This window comes from Thunnus thynnus, chromosome 11, assembly GCF_963924715.1.
Source record: "Thunnus thynnus chromosome 11, fThuThy2.1, whole genome shotgun sequence".
Classification (NCBI taxonomy): domain Eukaryota; kingdom Metazoa; phylum Chordata; class Actinopteri; order Scombriformes; family Scombridae; genus Thunnus; species Thunnus thynnus.
Genome location: NC_089527.1, coordinates 27690870 through 27708144, shown reverse-complemented (window position 1 = coordinate 27708144; position 17275 = coordinate 27690870). Strand labels below are relative to the sequence as shown.

General features: G+C 41.3%; 1 protein-coding gene across 4 annotated transcripts in view; it reads left to right on the top strand.

The window, feature by feature from the left end:
* The window catches only part of kalrna (kalirin RhoGEF kinase a), a 156695-nt gene that overhangs the window by 55742 nt on the left and 83678 nt on the right, over window positions 1-17275 (top strand). For all 4 annotated transcript variants that reach the window (XM_067604265.1, XM_067604262.1, XM_067604264.1 and 1 more), the window contains exons 9-18: window positions 815-937; window positions 1239-1430; window positions 2933-3064; window positions 5404-5502; window positions 5608-5739; window positions 10710-10832; window positions 14226-14417; window positions 14768-14937; window positions 15586-15760; window positions 16465-16717. In XM_067604265.1, coding sequence (XP_067460366.1) covers window positions 815-937; window positions 1239-1430; window positions 2933-3064; window positions 5404-5502; window positions 5608-5739; window positions 10710-10832; window positions 14226-14417; window positions 14768-14937; window positions 15586-15760; window positions 16465-16717 — 1591 coding nt within the window. The remainder of the gene's footprint in view (window positions 1-814; window positions 938-1238; window positions 1431-2932; window positions 3065-5403; window positions 5503-5607; window positions 5740-10709; window positions 10833-14225; window positions 14418-14767; window positions 14938-15585; window positions 15761-16464; window positions 16718-17275) is intronic.

Below are 17275 nucleotides of genomic sequence, written 5' to 3'. Positions count from 1 at the left end.
AACCCTGCCTCTTGCTAACAGGACCGCATATGTTTGTTAGTATCTTAAGTGTTGTTGATGTGAGTGCAGCTTGTACACTCACATACACACAAATACATACACACAGACAGACAGAAGGGCGTCAGCTGACTTGGTGTGCTGTTCCAAAAAAAAAAAAAAAAAAAAAAATCCACATGCAGGAGCGGTAAATATTTACTGTAAAGCAAACAGAAAGAATAAAGAAAACAGTTCTGTCCACATCAGCGTTGTCTTGCTGAGGAACTTGCGGGGGTGTGCGGACGAGTTTACACTGTGGGAAACACTCAGCGCTCGCAGTCGAGCCAAGCAAACAGTCAGACCTGACGAGGTGTTCGCTCTGTGGAAATCACAGCTAGAGAAATGACTGTGTGAGATGGCACGGTAACCATGGTAACCACACGGCGCCACAATCGGCCTCCATCTGTCACCAAAGATTGAGTCAGATAGAGAGGCAAGGGTGGAGTTTGTCCTGGCCTTTTAGGCTCTGCACTGATCAGCTGGTAAAGATGGAGCCAACAACAAGAGACATTCATACGTATGACCTTCATATGCAGCTTTCATCAAAAAACTAAAAATATAGCACACAAAGATTTATGTGCAAGACTATAAAATATATAGTTTTAATTATTGTGTGAAGGCCACTGTCTGTACTTCTTAAAAATGAACGCAATGGTCTGAGTTTCAGGTGTAATACAAGGCTTTCAGCTGTCAGCAGTGTTAAAATGAATATATGACATAGTTTATAATGGTATTTATGTGGGTGTGTGTGTGTGTGTGTGTGTGTGTGTGTGTGCAGATGTTTGACTGGATCAGCCACAACAAGGAAGTGTTCCTGCAAAGTCACACTGAGATCGGCCGAGGTTACCAACACGCCGTGGAGCTCCAGACACAACACAACCACTTTGCTATGAACTCCATGGTACCCAGAACCTTAATAAACTCTTCTTCTCACATTTAATTGCTTCACTGCAGTTCACTCTGCATGAAAGTGCAGAGAGGTTACCAGCATGGTTAACACACTACTAACAGAGAAAAGACACAAGCCACAGCACAGCAGAAATCAGTTGGTTGAGGTTTAGTACAGAACATTAAGCTCACAGATAATAATTTGAGTGTCTTGACACAGTATTTTATGCAAAATGTTAAATATGTTTAGATCCTGTAATAGACCAACAAGATGAGCCAATGGCGTATTGTGATTTTGTCCCCCCCCCCCCCAGAACGCCTATGTAAACATCAACAGGATCATGTCAGTGGCGAGTCGCCTGGCTGAGGCCGGTCACTACGCCTCCACACAGATAAAGCAGATCTCAGGTCAGCTGGACCAGGACTGGAAAAGCTTTGCTGCTGCACTCGACGAGCGCTCCACCATCCTCGCCATGTCATCTGTTTTCCACCAGAAGGCTGAGCAGGTGGGCTAAAAAAAATCATTTAAAAGTTAACGAGAGTCTTTGAGCAGAGATTGTTTTGTTGTTGTTTTTAACTTTGATTGCAGTGATGAGAACACAATGTTTGTGGGGGGAAAAAAAAGCCAACACCCCCTCCTCCTTCTAACCTTATGTAAGGACTTCCCCTTCACATCTCTGTTATTAGAGCAAAAGCAGTTCCACTTACTGTGAGACCACTGTTGCTTAGTTGGTGATCCAATAACTATCTAATTCAGGAGTCTCTCTTCATCAAACACATGTCCAGAATGTAAAATGTAAATGGGACATTTTTAGTGTCTGATTATATTTAATAGATCAAACTGCTCTGCTGCTGTTTCTTGGAAGGTTGACATGGCAACAGATGGGGCTGGTTTGATTCCTACTGGGCCCTTGACATTAGCTACAAGTGCACATTTGAGGGAGCAAGAGATGAAAGACTGAGAGCGAGGGAGAGAGAGAGAGAGAGAGAGAGAGTGGGCGCGGGGGCAGTGAAGGGATCGGCTGAGATTGAGAGAGAGCCATAAGTGAAACAGAAAACAAAGCAAGTGTCGGGATGAGAGAGGGAGCAAAAGTGGGGAAAAGAGAGATGAGTGGAAGGAAACTGGCAAGAGTACAGAGAGAATAAATGGAAGAAAAAAGTGAAAATGAGAGAAGAGGGTAGAGCGAGCATTTTTGCAGCCACATTAATTCTGTTAGTAAATCGTCTCGAAAATACAGCAACGAGACTAAAAGGTGTGAAACCCTGCTAGCGGCCTCTACACCGTTTATTCATTTATTCCACAATAATAAATACTGATGATCCTATTCTTAGAGCCTCACTATCTCTGTGGATTAAAATGTCAAACTGTCCCAAGGGTGGCACTACAGGGAAAATGATGTGTTCATTAAAATCAAAAGGGGTTAAAGCAGGGTTCCTTAAACATTTTTGTTTTATTCATGTGACCCAAAATTTTAATTACTAGGGATCCAAGCTCATAAATGCATAATTAACCGTCATAATATCTACATTATACTACAATTAATAGAGCCGGAAATTTCAGTACATCTTCTCTCGTTTAACAAACCTCGTTTCACATTTTGAGAGAAGGGGACTTGAGGAAAGGAGGTCGACAGCCAGACAACGCGTATAAAGGGGAAAAAACGTCCTGGTGACTCAGTTCAAATGAAAGGTCGATACCAGTGTGAGAAAGAGCCGCTGTAGAAGCATCATTAAGGGATCATCAATATCTAAAGCAAATGTTATAGCTGTCTGGCTAGTAGTTGTTGAGATGTCTTAATCTGGAACAAAGTGTTGGACAGACAGATAGATCGAATGACTGATCAAGCTACATCACCATCCCTGGCCTAAAATCAGAATAACAAGGGCTAGAAAGACTTTGTGCATCACATTGTGCAGTATTTATTTAGTATTTATCTATTTATTCATAGTCTTATTGAATTAATTGACATGTAAATATTGTCCGTGTGTGACTGTGTTTGTCCCTCAGTTCCTGTCGGAGGTGGAGGCGTGGTGTAAAGTGTGCAGCGAGGGAGGGTTACCATCAGAGATGCAGGAGCTGGAGCTCGCCATCCACCGCCACCAGAGTCTGTACGAGCAGGTCACCCAGGCTTATACTGAGGTAAACCCCCAGCACATCTGACCACATAACCCAGTAAGAGAAATCAACTGATTATCAACCGCCGCCGGAGTCTGTACGAGCAGGTCGCACCAGGCTGAAGCCAACATTATGCTACAACGAAAATGACATTTGATAAGATTACACCATACTGTAGGAAAACATAGCTGTCTATGGTGTCACCTTTTGGTTTCTGAAACAAATCTTTCAGTTCACTTTTCTCTGTCAGTTATTTGCACCCGTTTCTTCCATTATGCCATTTTCTTTTTCTGCTGACAAAATGTTGCTTTCTCCATGTGTTTCCATTAAATGTCAATGAAGTGCCAAACAAAACATTTTAGCTTTTAGGACATTGGAAATGTCCTGCAATTATCCTGAGAGGTTAGTTCTGGTAACACTTTATTTTACATTCCCCTATTTAGCATTTAGCAGTTAATAAATGGTTTTTTAACACACTATAGTTGTAAACAAATATCAGTGTTAATTAATGTATTTCTCAACAACTATAACTCCTCCTGTGGACACGCATAAGTGGAGATAATATATTAAAAAAAAACAACCTAAAATAGATATGTCTTCAAAGATTAAATTGCTGACACAGGGAGCAGGGCAGGGCTAACGAGACTGATGCAGGGCAGGTGTGGAGCACAGGAAGACGCAGAGCAAACAGAAAACCAGAAAACACAATATAACCATGCACAAACCATCCCAGAACTCACATGGACACAACTAAAATAAGTGCACAAGTCACAACGAGCACACACAGCAAAATAAACTTCAGTATATATTGCTGTTGACAAAAACGCTAATAAATCAGTCTGGCGAGCGGAGTGGTTTGCATATTAAGGCTGCATGAAACAACATAAATCGAACTAAAAGACAACTGCAGCTCTGAATAACAGAAGTAGTGTTTCAGGTCACTTGAGCGCTTAGTTTGAGAGTCAATGTAGAAAGCAACCGTATCTTAAGTGGTCCTTAAATATAATCTGCAACCTCTTGTATCTGACCTTCTACCCACTCAGTCCTGTCTTAAACAGGCAGAGGAGCCTGAGGGCATCTGGTGGACTGGTGGAGGGACAGGACTATAACAAGTAGTGCTAGTATACCCCTGAGGGAAGGATTTGGACTCCAGAACACAGAGTCTCTCCTTTGGGAGCTGTCTGTACTGCTCTCTGGCAGCTCAGTGATGCTTGCTGTGATTGGCTGTGATGACAAGGCGGCGTTGGTCAGCTGCTGCACCGCCACCGTCCGGATCTGCTGTCTGAACACCCCTCCGTGTTCCACTGAATTTAGTGAGGGAACGCTCCTGCTCTTTGCTGCTCTTTGATGCCGTTTTTATCTTCAGACGGGCCGTTGCAGTGTTAGCCCAATTTATGCTTATCTGTGAAAAGATAAGTTCTTATATATACACACACATAAAGCTCTGGGCAGAGGCAGTTAGGCTTGGCAAGCTGCGACAACATTGTTTCCTGTGCTGCAAAAAGTGACAGGTTTAGAGGCTGACAAGGGTTTTTATCTTGTACTCAGACTCAGTGCGATTTTTTTAATGAGGTGAAAGTTTGATAGATTTGCTGACAGATTTCCTTTTAGGTTTCCACAAATTTGAGGGCAACTCTAAACGGATAAAGATGGTTACAACATCATGCTCTACAGTATGCTCTGTGGAATTTGTGACTACAGACATCTTTTTCAAATTCAAAGCAGAGAAGATGAAGATGTAGGTGTTTCTTGCTAGGTATCTGCGTTTAGAGGCATGTGCTGGAGCAGTGGAGCACAGCCTTGTGCATCTCATTATATAAATCTTCTTGATTTTTTTTTTCTTAGTGCAGTTTACCAAAGGTTCCTTCTCGATCAAAAACACCAGTGCTGAAACAATTACTTGATAAATCAACAGACAAGCAGTATATTTCGTAACATCAACTTACACATAGACCAGCAGGATGTTTGAACCAGCCTGCGACTCCTGAAATAACTGAAATCACTCGAACAGTGCTTTCTCTTTTTGTTTTAAATGATCTTTACTGATTAAAAACACTGATTACAGGGTTCATTTCTTCCAGAAAGGAAGTGGGAGTCATTACGTTGTGTTTGTGTGTGTGTGTGTGTGATGCAGAGGTTTTAGTGGTGTGTTTCCCTGTACAATTTAGTAATTAGCAGTAAGGAGTGAAACGCTGGTTTAGACAGTATATAATTGTTTCCGAGAGGTGAGAGAAAACAAAGAAAGAACCGGTAAATGCTTTTTTTTTTTCAACAAAAAAAAAGTGTTGCCCCTCTCATCTGTTTTCCTGTCTTCCCTTTTGTCTGACTTCACCTCTTTGTCTTTGACCTGTCTGTGTTTCCAGGTGAGTCAAGATGGTAAAGCCCTATTGGACGTCCTCCAGAGGCCTCTGAGTCCTGGCAACTCTGATTCGCTGACAGCCACTGCCAATTACTCCAAAGCGGTCAGTGCCATTATGTTAGTTAAGGCTGGCAAGGCTTCATCTGCTAGCCAATTACAAAAGAGATGCTTTGAGTACTGTATAGAAAATATTTGTGTTGGTTTTCAGGTTCACTGTATTCTGGATGTGGTTCATGAAGTTCTTCACCATCAAAGGCGTCTGGAGAACATTTGGCAGCACCGAAAGGTCCGACTGCACCAGAGACTGCAGCTGTGTGTGTTCCAGCAAGATGTCCAACAGGTACAAGGACCAAAACACACACACAAAGAATACAGCGCGGAAGTGAGAGTCCAAAACACAGAGGGAAGACTGAGGATATATTGTTGTTATTGGATGTAAATGTCTCGAAAATTCCAGCTTTTCAGGAACTGAGAAAAACAACATTTTTAACTTTTTTTTTATTGCTGCTTTGACTTTACTAAAAGGGGTTTATAAGTGTTTCATTTACCCACAAAGTTAGAGAATTTTCTCAAACCACAGTGGAGCATGTAATCTTGTATGTAAGCATGTAATCAAGTGAAGAGACAACAGTGGTGTGTGTGTATGTGTGTGTATGTTGAACTCTGCTTAGCAGAACAGATGAAAATCACCATAACATGTCCATTCATCTCGGCTGTCTTCTTGTCCCAGCTGAACAGTATGTAATGTGAAAATTCCTGAGATAAAACATTCAGAGCGGATCTCTGCTCTGCTGGTACCGCTGATCATATTTCATACAGGAGCAGACTATGTGGGTTTGGAAAGGTGTCAGCCCAGATTCCTGGAGGTTTTAGAGATAATCAGGGGCTCAAAATTTAATATCGCAGCTATATTTTATGAAAGATATTTTTAACCAGCAGAGCAAATGTCTTCAGTGGTGGGAGGAGGAGGTCTTGTTTATTATTTTACTTTCTTTAATGTGATTGTGGTACTTACAGTAATGCAGTAGGAATGAGGTACAACCAAGTACCACTGGCATTACCGAAACCCCCGGAATCTCAGTAAAGAGGCCAAATGTGCACTCTCTGAAGAGATTTTTTTTTTTCTTCCAACATTATGAACATAAAGTACTGTAACAAGGACACATAGTGTTGCTGATGCAAAACAGCTGAAATCAGACCCAAGCAATATCATCCAACTGCAGAGCTGCGCCTATAGCAGTTTTACACCTGCAGTTCCAGTCCAACCTGTGCCACCTCCAGGCAAAGACAGAAACAGCTGCAGACCTATTTAGACCTGCAGATGTAGGGATGTCGATAAGCACCATCTTCAGGCAAAGAAAGTTACAGAAACATTCTGCAATTAGTTTAAAATAAGAAAATGCCAGCAATATGAAATAATTTGAATCTAGTGTACTGCTGAAATAAAACATCCATTTTAATAGTTGAGCAATCATTTATCAAATAAAAATATCAAATGTTTGTTGGTTCAAACTTCTCAAATGTGAGAATATACATATGAGCATTGTAAACTGAATATGTTTGGGTTTCTTGGTTGGACAAAATAAGATATGAACAAATAAGACTAGGAACTTGTGGTTGTTTTATTTTCTGGCATTTTTTGGACAAAATGATTAATTAGTCAATTGAAAAAGTAATTGAACATGATCAAATGATAATTATTTGCAGCCATAACCAAATCATATAATGTTGAAAAGTTGAACTAGAATGAATGCTGCTTCACCTCAGTTGGGACCACGCAGAGAGCGGCATGATGCAGCCACTGCCCTGCGTTTACATTCCAGTTCTGTCATGTTCCTCCTCCGAACCTTGAACCTGTGCATCACCCATCACACATTCTTCATGTCAACCATCAGGGGACTCCTGGAACTGGTTCAATCAGGTGACTGGTTCACTACCAGTCAGCCTGACTGAACCACTACCACCATCAACCTGAAAGATGCATATTTTCATGTCGAGGTGGTGTAGAAATATAGGAGGTTCCTGTGTTTCACCTTTCAGGGTATAGCCTTAGAGTACAACATGCTACGGTTTGGCTACTCCCCGGGTCCCCGCACATCCAGCAAGTGTGTGGATGTGGTGCTGCAACTGCTGCACAACCAGAGCATGTGCTTGTTCTACTTAGATGACCTCATTGTCATGGCCAGGCCCAGGGACTGACAAGAAAGTTAGTGCTGCACCTAACATGGTTAGGTTTTGCTATCAACTGGAAGAAGAGTGCTCTTCAGTCACGCCTAAAGGCGGAGTATCAGGGAGTTGTGCTTGAGTCGGTCAGTCTGTGGGCGGTGGAGAGCAGCGGTGACAGCTTTGTATGTCAATCAGGTGTTGGGGCTCATGGCGGCAGCCCATCCAGTGTTTCTACTGGGGCTTTTGCACATACGCCATATGCAAAGGTGGTTCACCAGCCTGCGCTTGGGATCCCCAGCACAGGGGGAGACCACTACCCATGGACCCTGCTGCTCCCACACCATCCACTGAAGTGGTTTCAGGATGGGAACTACAGCGAGATGCTGCCTTTTTTACTGTGTGGGACATATGGAATCGGTAGGCGCATCCTGATTGGCCGGCTACATACATGCAAATTTCAGTGGGTGATTGTGTATTACCCCCTTACTGTCAATATACCTAGGCCATACATCCTCTGAATGCCCTCGGTCTCTGGTTTGTGGTTGTAAAGTTTCATGAGGCTGTGGACCTAGAGGTCACAATAGGTCACTGAGCTCAAGTTTCAAAAAATGGTCTCACTACAATGAAATTGCTACTATGGGGACTAACATTATCACACATGAATACAACTGGGCTCACTGAATCCACAAGAGCGTCAGCTTTCCAGTCATACCAAATTTATGCAATTCCAAGACTATTTAGGGACCCCAGTATGCAGAAATATTCAAATATACCATTTTTTAAAATAGGCAAAATAGCCCATTCGTACTGCATGCAGACTGCATGGTTTTTGCCCAAAACTGCATGGGATTAGCATAAAGTGGGTATGTCTGTAAAGATCTTGTCCTTTACTCATCAGTACTCACCCTCTTGTAGTACTAGTAGTAGGAGTTGTTACAAAAGTAGCAGTAGTACTGCAAATAACACTTTTACTGCTGCTATAGGTACTGTTACTGCAGCTAATACTGCTACTACTCTTACTGTTACTACTGCTGCTACCACTAACAATAGCAATAGTAGTAGTATCAACAGTAGCAATATTAGTAGTTTAAGATGTAGTATTACTGGTAGCAGTAGTAGGAGTGATAGCAGTAGTAGTAAAGGAACAGCAGTAGTAACAATAGGAGTAGTTGTGGTAGCAGCATCAACGGTATCAGTAATACAGCAGGTTAACAAGAAAATACTTCATTCTCACTACATACTGCTGCTATTAACATGGTAACCTAAATATTACTTTTGTGGTTTGAATTGGGGTCATGTGTCACATAAGAGAGAGAAATTGCACCAGCGGCACATTGAATAAATTTTAAACAGAGCTATTGTAACTGAAGTCATCATGTTTGTACTATATATATGAGTGAATGGCCCCAGGAAGAGAGAATTAGGGCACCATGCAGACTACAAATTCAAAGATGAATTCTCTCAGCACCGGTGCCATGAAAACATGTATATGAGACCCAAGAGAGAGTGTGAGAGAGTTTGTGAGAGTGTATGAGGGAGGTAGAAAGACAAAGAGAGAGAAATAGTGAGGGAAGAAGAGATCATATCAGTGGGTTGTAAATTCAATGAAAACAGAGCCTCGCCAACTGTACTCGTCATGCATGAGTTCCTATGAGACCCCAGAGAGAGACATGGAGACACACACAGACTCAAAGAGGGTGAGAGACATACATAGAATGTATACAAGGAGTAAGTGAGAGAGTAAGCTCATACCTAAGTCTATAAATCACTAAAAGCAGGGCTATTCCAACCAGAGTAGTAATGCTACAGGATATATGTGACCCCAGAGAGGAAGAGAGAGAGTTGCAGAAGTAAAGGCTGAAAGAGAACATATTAGGTGTGTAGTTTTATTTGGCAGTTTTAGCTGCACATTCAAACAAAGATGGCCCAGCAGCAGTCAGCATGCTTCAGTTTGTGTGTGCTATGACCTTTCGCTGACCTCTTTGTGGCTCCAGCTGGACCCACTACAGTTCATTGACGTCATGTATTCACTGTTCATCCATACATATTGTTTATTAAAAGCCCAAGAAACTGCTTTGAGGTCTACTTCTGCACCAAAGTGGATGTGAGAGCAGCACTTATTGTTCATAGGAATCTTCAGATTTTAGATTAGGGATGAGGTTGCCTAGGTCGCCCCAAAATCTGTGTCCGCATTTTATTATAGTTAATGTATCTGATGTAAAGATCGACATATGTCAGTGGACAAATATTTTGATACCTAACAATTAGACTAAAGAATGAGTGTGAGAATTTGATGTAAAGAATGTGTTAAGATATACACAACACCATACATTCTGTACTCTACTGCTAGGTAGAATTTCACTTTTTCACTGGCTAAATGGTGATGTTATTTACCACTTTAACATTATGCTGTATGCTAACCAGGGAAGAACTGATCAAGTGCAGTTGTCTTGATCTGATTTTGATGTGAGTCAGTTTGTATTTAACATCTTTTATTCTTCTACATAATACAACTTCACAATAGACAATGAGCCTAAAGTTGAGCTGTAGCGAAATTAGTCAATCAAATCCAGTTTAGACATCTGTGTTGTGAAAGTGCAACCTACATTATGGGTTTCCCTTAAGGAATTCTGACAATTGAAATCATCAGCAACAGAAATCACAACAAAAAACCAAGCTGTGTCCTTTGCAGCCACAGAACTAAAAGCTGATAATACAGTGTAATAAAGATTATAAGCATATACCATATAACTGATGAAGATCAATGTTTTATTCAAGCATGTAATGACTGAAAAATATGCCAACAATGAGGCAAAACATGAACAACAAAGAAAGGGATGGAGCCTGGCAGTCGTTCGCCAAACCCATCAACGCTGAGGTTTGACGCACAGTAGTGTAATGGCACAGAATATTCAACATCCTGTTCTTCACAGCAGCTGTGACCTAAATTTTCCCACGCAGATCATGAAGGTTTCATCTGTTCCATTCTTAATTCATGAGGTTTGAGACCATTTTGTACTTCTGATCTACATGTATACTGTCAGGAAAGAAGGTTCAGTGTTATCAACAAAAAGCTGACCTTTAATCCTGAGAGTGTGTCAGGTGATGGCGTGAAGGTTATCATTGTGCTCTCTTGTCGTTCAGGTGATGGACTGGATAGAAAACCACGGCGAGGCATTCCTCAGCAAACACACCGGTGTTGGGAAATCCCTTCACAGAGCCCGGGCCCTGCAGAAAAGACACGACGACTTTGAAGACGTAGCTCAGGTGAGACTGTCTTTCCATATGTGTTTCTGATGAAGTATTGCAATGTGAATTGTGTCCTCCCTCGTTAGAAAGGCACAATCATGTCACCATGATCATTACTTTTTGATACCTATAAACACTGAGAGGATCGAGTTGTCTTTTGGAGTCTTGCATTTCTTTGTTTATTTCTTCAGACAGCATGTAAGATGGCTGTGTAGTAGTGTTCATGTCAGCTTTCTCCAAAACACATGGGCTCTCATTTACAGCATCAACATAACATAACATAACAGGAAAAGGTTCAGTCCTACTATGAAAATTCAGAAGTTAGTAGTTTGTATTTATCAAATGTTTATTTGCGTGCCTCACACACATCTGCAAGTACTCTGCCTTGATTAATCCCAAATTTTCAAAACCACCATGCCTGGTGGTGGCATGAAGCATGAAGACATGCTTCTACATAACCATTTATGGTCACAATACTTTTCTGAAAGATCTGCAGAAGATGTTATCCATTCCTGAACTCCAGGGCTGTACAGTCAAATATGTAAGAAACACTGCAATTAAAGTTTAGGTCATAAAGATGAAAACAAAATACAGACACATTTTGAAGCTCTATGTAGAGGTTTAAAATGTGGCTTGAGAACAGGTCAGTGCTGTAAGAGAAATGGTCAAAGTAAGATATAAATAGGTAAAATTGAGTGAAACTTCTCTGTGGATAGTATCTTTCAATTTGCTATTCAGCACAAATTACTAAGATTGTCAAGCAGAGTTTACAGAAATGGGGTTTGAAGAGGATGGGAGGTAATAAAAGTGTTTTATGTTCTTCTGCATTGACGTTGTCGGTTGTCTGATTTGATTTGTTTTAAAGTCAAGTAAGTACACTTATAGCAGATATCTGTGTGTGCTGCAGAGCTTTGCATAGGAGAACAAGGAAATGGGAAGGGGTCAAATTACATCTTATGTGGTCAGGATCATTAAATCCTGGCTGTCTCTGCTGCTGTTAATAAGCCTGAGAACACACACACACACACACACACACACACACACACACACACACACAGATATGAATTCATGGCAATTAACAAATCATCTGCCATTTCGGTCACAGCAGTTTCATTAAAGTAGAAATCCTATAAAAGAGTGAGTGTTAATCCTATAAAGAGTGTGTAGTCATGTAATCTGATGTTTACACTCTGGATTAGGATTAACCTTCATAACCTGCTGTGGATCAGCATTATTTGGGTCAGACGCATTCACTCTCAGCGTGTTTCTCCGCTTTTCTCCCATTAGAATTTTCTACCCGGTCTGCGGTGTTTTGCTGGTAAAAGACTCCACTTAAGCAATATGCATAACATGAATTAATTTAATACACATTTAAGAGGCATGCCAGAAGATAGAGAATATGTTAAGTATGTTTACTCACATTATACTTTGACATCCTCTCATACACACACAAACACAGACATCCTCAAACATATTTCATTACTAACGGTTAGGTTCCTTTCCTGGGGTGTATAAGAGTGTCTGCTCAATTTTCGTCTTTTGTCTTTGTGTGTTTGTATGTATGTTTTTTTGTTATTATAATGTTATTTAACTATGTTCAGGCTTTTGTGCAATGTTGCTTATTAAGTGGTTGTCAGTTGCTGGGTTGTGGGTGGTTGCTAGGAGTTTTGGAGGTTTTTGATAAGGCATTACACTGGGATTATTAGGTGTTAACGAAGTTGCAAGGTGGTTGCAAGGGTTTTGGGGGTGGTTGCTAGTGTAAATTGACAGTTGCTGGGTTGTTGTGGATGGTTACTATCTACTAGCTAGCTGGCAACAACCCAGTAGCATTGGTTACTAGCTTTATTAGATAGCTAATAGTAGTGAGATGGCTGTATTAGTCTGTTGCTATGGCATCAAGTAGCTGGTCACCAGGTGTTTGCAGTGGTGTTCTATATGTTTTCAAGGATGTTATGTGTTTGCAATATGATGCTTTGGATGTTTCCTGTGGGACAAGAAGGTGCAACATGCTTCATAGAATGTGCAATTTAAAGTAATAACAGAAATATTATTTTTGATGTTTTTTGAACAGCAATGAACAACATTGACCATTCAAATTGTGCTGGCATGGAAACACAGATATTTCTGCCTCCACCTCGAGACAATGAAACATTACATTAGAAAAATATCTCTTGCCAGAAAGAGTGCCCCCTTTGCCCTATAATCCACAGAACATGCTGTCAACAGTTTTCATCAGTCATGAGGTTGGTTCATATTCAGGTGACAGGCATGATTCTGCTTTCCTGTCATCTCCCTGCTGCAGTCCTCGACCTGAGCCAAACCAGTCATGCAAAGAGTAATAATCTCTTGTAAATTATAATCTTTATCTTCTTACTAATCCCTCGAACATGTGGAATATCCAGACTGTAAGCGTTGACCAAAATACCCCAATCTCATATTCTTGAATAATTGGGATCACAATACAACATTTTCTCCTCAGTCTAGTCCCACAGCCCCAACCACCAGTCACCCCAAAATACCTCTGATGTAATATATTTCCCGAAGTGAAATATTCCAGTGATGATCTCTCATACTTACCAGAATAGACTGACACTAATCCATTTTGTCCTCCTGATGAATGCTGAGCTCTTTAACACTCATACAGGATTTAATCCCTTTTTGGGGAAATAGAGGAGGAAACAGGAAATGTTACGCTGTTGATTTACAGAAACAGGAATTAACATTTTAATAAAACATTATCTGACTGTATGCGTGCGTGTGTGTGTGTGTGTGTGTGTGTGTGTGTGTGTGTGTGTGTGTGCGTATGTGTGTGATCTAGTGTTGTTCCTGTCCTGCAGTAGTGTTTCAGGTGTATATGTCATTAAATGAGGTCAGAAACAGAGTCAATGTCAGAGATGATGAGACTGCAAACACAGTCATAATTAGAAAATTAATATTGGTAGTGACAATGTAAAAGATGACATCATGACCATGATGATGGTGATGAAAAGGGCAACAAAAAAGGCATTTATGATAAATTATGAAAAAACATCGAGATGACAGACAATGGTGATGATGGTGATGATGATAAATATTTGATTATAATGAAAAATGTGACAGTGACAAAGAAGGGTGTGAGGGTAACGACAGCGGTAGTGATGACATGTTTTCTTTATGGTTTTTAAAGATAATGCAAATGGTAACTGATATGATGGCAATAATGATGGCAATCATAACAATGATAGTAATGATCAAAGTGATATCACATGATGAAAAGTCTATGTAAGAAAATATAAACAGAGCAGACTGCAGTGAAGAACAGCATGATGCAAAATGGTATTTCTGATATAATATACAGTATTATGAAAAGTATACGAGAAAGCTAACGCGGACGATGGCGGTGTTGATGAAGGTCCCTCCCCTCTCTTTCAGAATACATACACTAACGCAGACAAGCTGCTAGAAGCGGCTGAGCAGCTGGCTCAGACTGGAGAGTGTGACCCCGAGGAAATCTACAAGGCAGCCAGACACCTGGAGGTCCGAATCCAGGACTTTGTCCGCCGTGTTGAACACAGGAAGCTGCTGCTTGACATGTCTGTGTCCTTCCACACACACACCAAGGAGGTAGGACACAGAAACACACACACCAGACTGAAATAAAGGAACAGATATTCTGCTGCTGCCAGCAGGTTTTTACTATGATTAATACTTAATTTTATTATTAACCACAGATACTCTGAGATTTGATAAGTGTGAAGTTGCAGGTTTGAGCCCCAGCAGAACAAACTGTTTCCCCTGCCACATCTAGTGGCACTGTGGTCTGTCATGTAGTTATAAGAGTTATTTTCAGTATCCCCTGCAGGATACCGCAGTGTTAAGATGGTTCAGTGGAAGGAGAATTCATTGCTAATGGCTGGATCACATATTTACTAACCTGCCTGGCTCTTTGTCTGTCTGTCTACCTTTGTGTTCAGCTGTGGTCGTGGATGGAGGAGCTGCAGAAGCAGCTGTTGGACGATGTGTGCTGCGACTCTGTGGATTCAGTTCAGACTCTTATCCAGCAGTTTCAGCAGCAACAGACAGCCACACTGGAGGCAACGCTCAATGTGATTAAAGAAGGAGAGGAATTAATACAGCAGCTCAGGTAATGATATTAAAATGTATAATGTTATCAAAGGAAGAGAAGGATTCATGCAGCAGCTTAGCTAATAATATTCATACTTAAAATGGCATTAAAAAGTCACAGTCACTCAGGTAAGATTATGATTAGCACTTACCATGTTGGCCCAAATGTATGATTTTCTCTTTCTCATCTCTCTCCCTCTTTCTCTCTGTTTCTCCTTCTGTTTCTTTCATTTGTGTAAAGGAAAATAAAATAGTGGTGGTTTTTAAGGAAAGTACGTGGATGTAACTTTACCAGCTGTGTGAATGCTGGTTGGTTAATACACTAATCTACTTGCTGATTCCCATTTTCTTTCAGATGGTAAAATAGAATTAAATTGCTATAGTTTGTTGTATTTTATTTAAATAAAGTAAAATAATATAAAGTAATTTATTTCATATATTTATTTTATTTGTACTGATTCACTGCATTTAATGTTGTTCAAATATAAAAATACATTTAAAAGATGTCAAAAATGTGCAGCATATCTGCCTACCATCTTTTATTCTGAGTTTTCCCCAAAATGTCGCCAAAAGCAAATTTTGCAAAAGGGGGTGTCTGTTATAATTGAGGTAGTTTTTTGATAAGGCCAGTTTGATGTAATGTCTCCCTCTGTCTTTCTGTTTGCAGAGATGCAGCCATGTCAACCAATAAAACGCCACACTGCAGTTCCATCGCACACATCCAAGGGGTGCTGCAGCAGCTGGATGAGGCTCAGGGCCAGATGGAGGAACTGTTCCATGAGCGGAAAATCAAGCTGGACATCTTTCTCCAGCTGCGCATCTTTGAGCAGTACACTATAGAGGTAAGAGTGAAAGTCAAAGTGGACATACTCAGTGAGGTACTTGGATCAATTGTGTCAGATACACTTAGTTGCTGTTGAAGAGTGCCGCTCACTGGGAGCAGCTGTGGCGTCACCCAGGGCTCTGCTGCGGATCCCCTGCTGTTCTCTGTCTAAAGGCCTGGACACACCAAGCTAACTTCAAAGAAGTACTGTCGACAATGGCTGACTGATCAAACTTTGCATTTCCTCACAGTGCTTCACATCTTATGTTAAACGTAGCATTTGAACACACCAAAGACTACAGCTGCTGGCCAACATGTACACACCTTGTCTTTATTCATAATCTAAAAAACATCACAGAAAGACTAAACAAAATCAGGAAATATTAAGAGACTGTTGAAACTTTTGCATCCCTGCAATTTTCAGCATGTCACGTTTTGCTTGTGGATTAAGAAGAGAAAGGTTAGTGGTAAACAGTAAAGAGAAACTGCACAAAATGTGTGAAATCACATTTGCTTGGTCTGAACAGCTGGTCAGAGAGCTCTCCCTTGCCTCCATTGCTGATTCAACATTCTCAATCAGCTCAGCGTTGGGACCTTTGACGTTGCAATATAATCCAGAAATGGTTCACCTCGTTTGTAAGATCGTATGATGTGTTTTGTTGATAATTGTGTCTTTGTGTGACAACATCTGATCAGTTCCTGCTGCTGCTTCTCTTCCTGCAGGTGACGGCGGAGTTAGATGCCTGGAACGAGGATCTATCTCGTCAGCTGAATGATGCCAGCCGCTCAGGCGGTAGCAGCAGCAGCGGCAGCGGGGGAGGCAGCTCCTCCTCTGGCAGTGCGGAGGACATTGGCCTGGCGGAGCAGAGGCTGAAAAGGCACGCAGAGAGAAAGGCAGCCATGAACAATATGACCTATGAAGTGATGCAACAGGGTCAAGATCTGCACCAATACATCATGGAGGTTCAGGCTTCAGGTAAGTAACACACACAAAGGTGACAAGGAGTGAAAAGGTACAGAGAGAAAAGGAGACAGGACAAGACAGGAGGACAGACAGATTTAAATAAATACAAAAGCAAGCATTTCCCACCTTCCATCATTATGCTTCTAAAAAGCTTCCTGAGTGACCCATTGTAAGTTTTGCTGAACAGAAGAAAATACACAGCCATGCAGCCGCAGCAGGAGAGTTCAGTGGTGGCTGTGTGGTACCTCCGCTAAAAAAAAATTGTCTGAGCTGTATGGTGACAGTTAATCAACCGTGTTTTGGATCTGGATTTTCAGCTGTCCACTCTCCAGCGAGGGAGAGAAGGAGCAATGATGCTTTGGCATGAACTGTGATACCAAAGAAAAGCTTGTTGTGTGGAACAGAGAGAGAATTAGGTTAAAAAATCGTCACAGCACAATCCTCTTACTGTCTGTTTGTGTATATGTTGGTGGAGGTCACCGCCTCAGACACGCTGCCCCCCCAGAGTGACAAATCTCTCTCATCCACACACACACACACACACACACACAAAAACACACTCTCTCACGG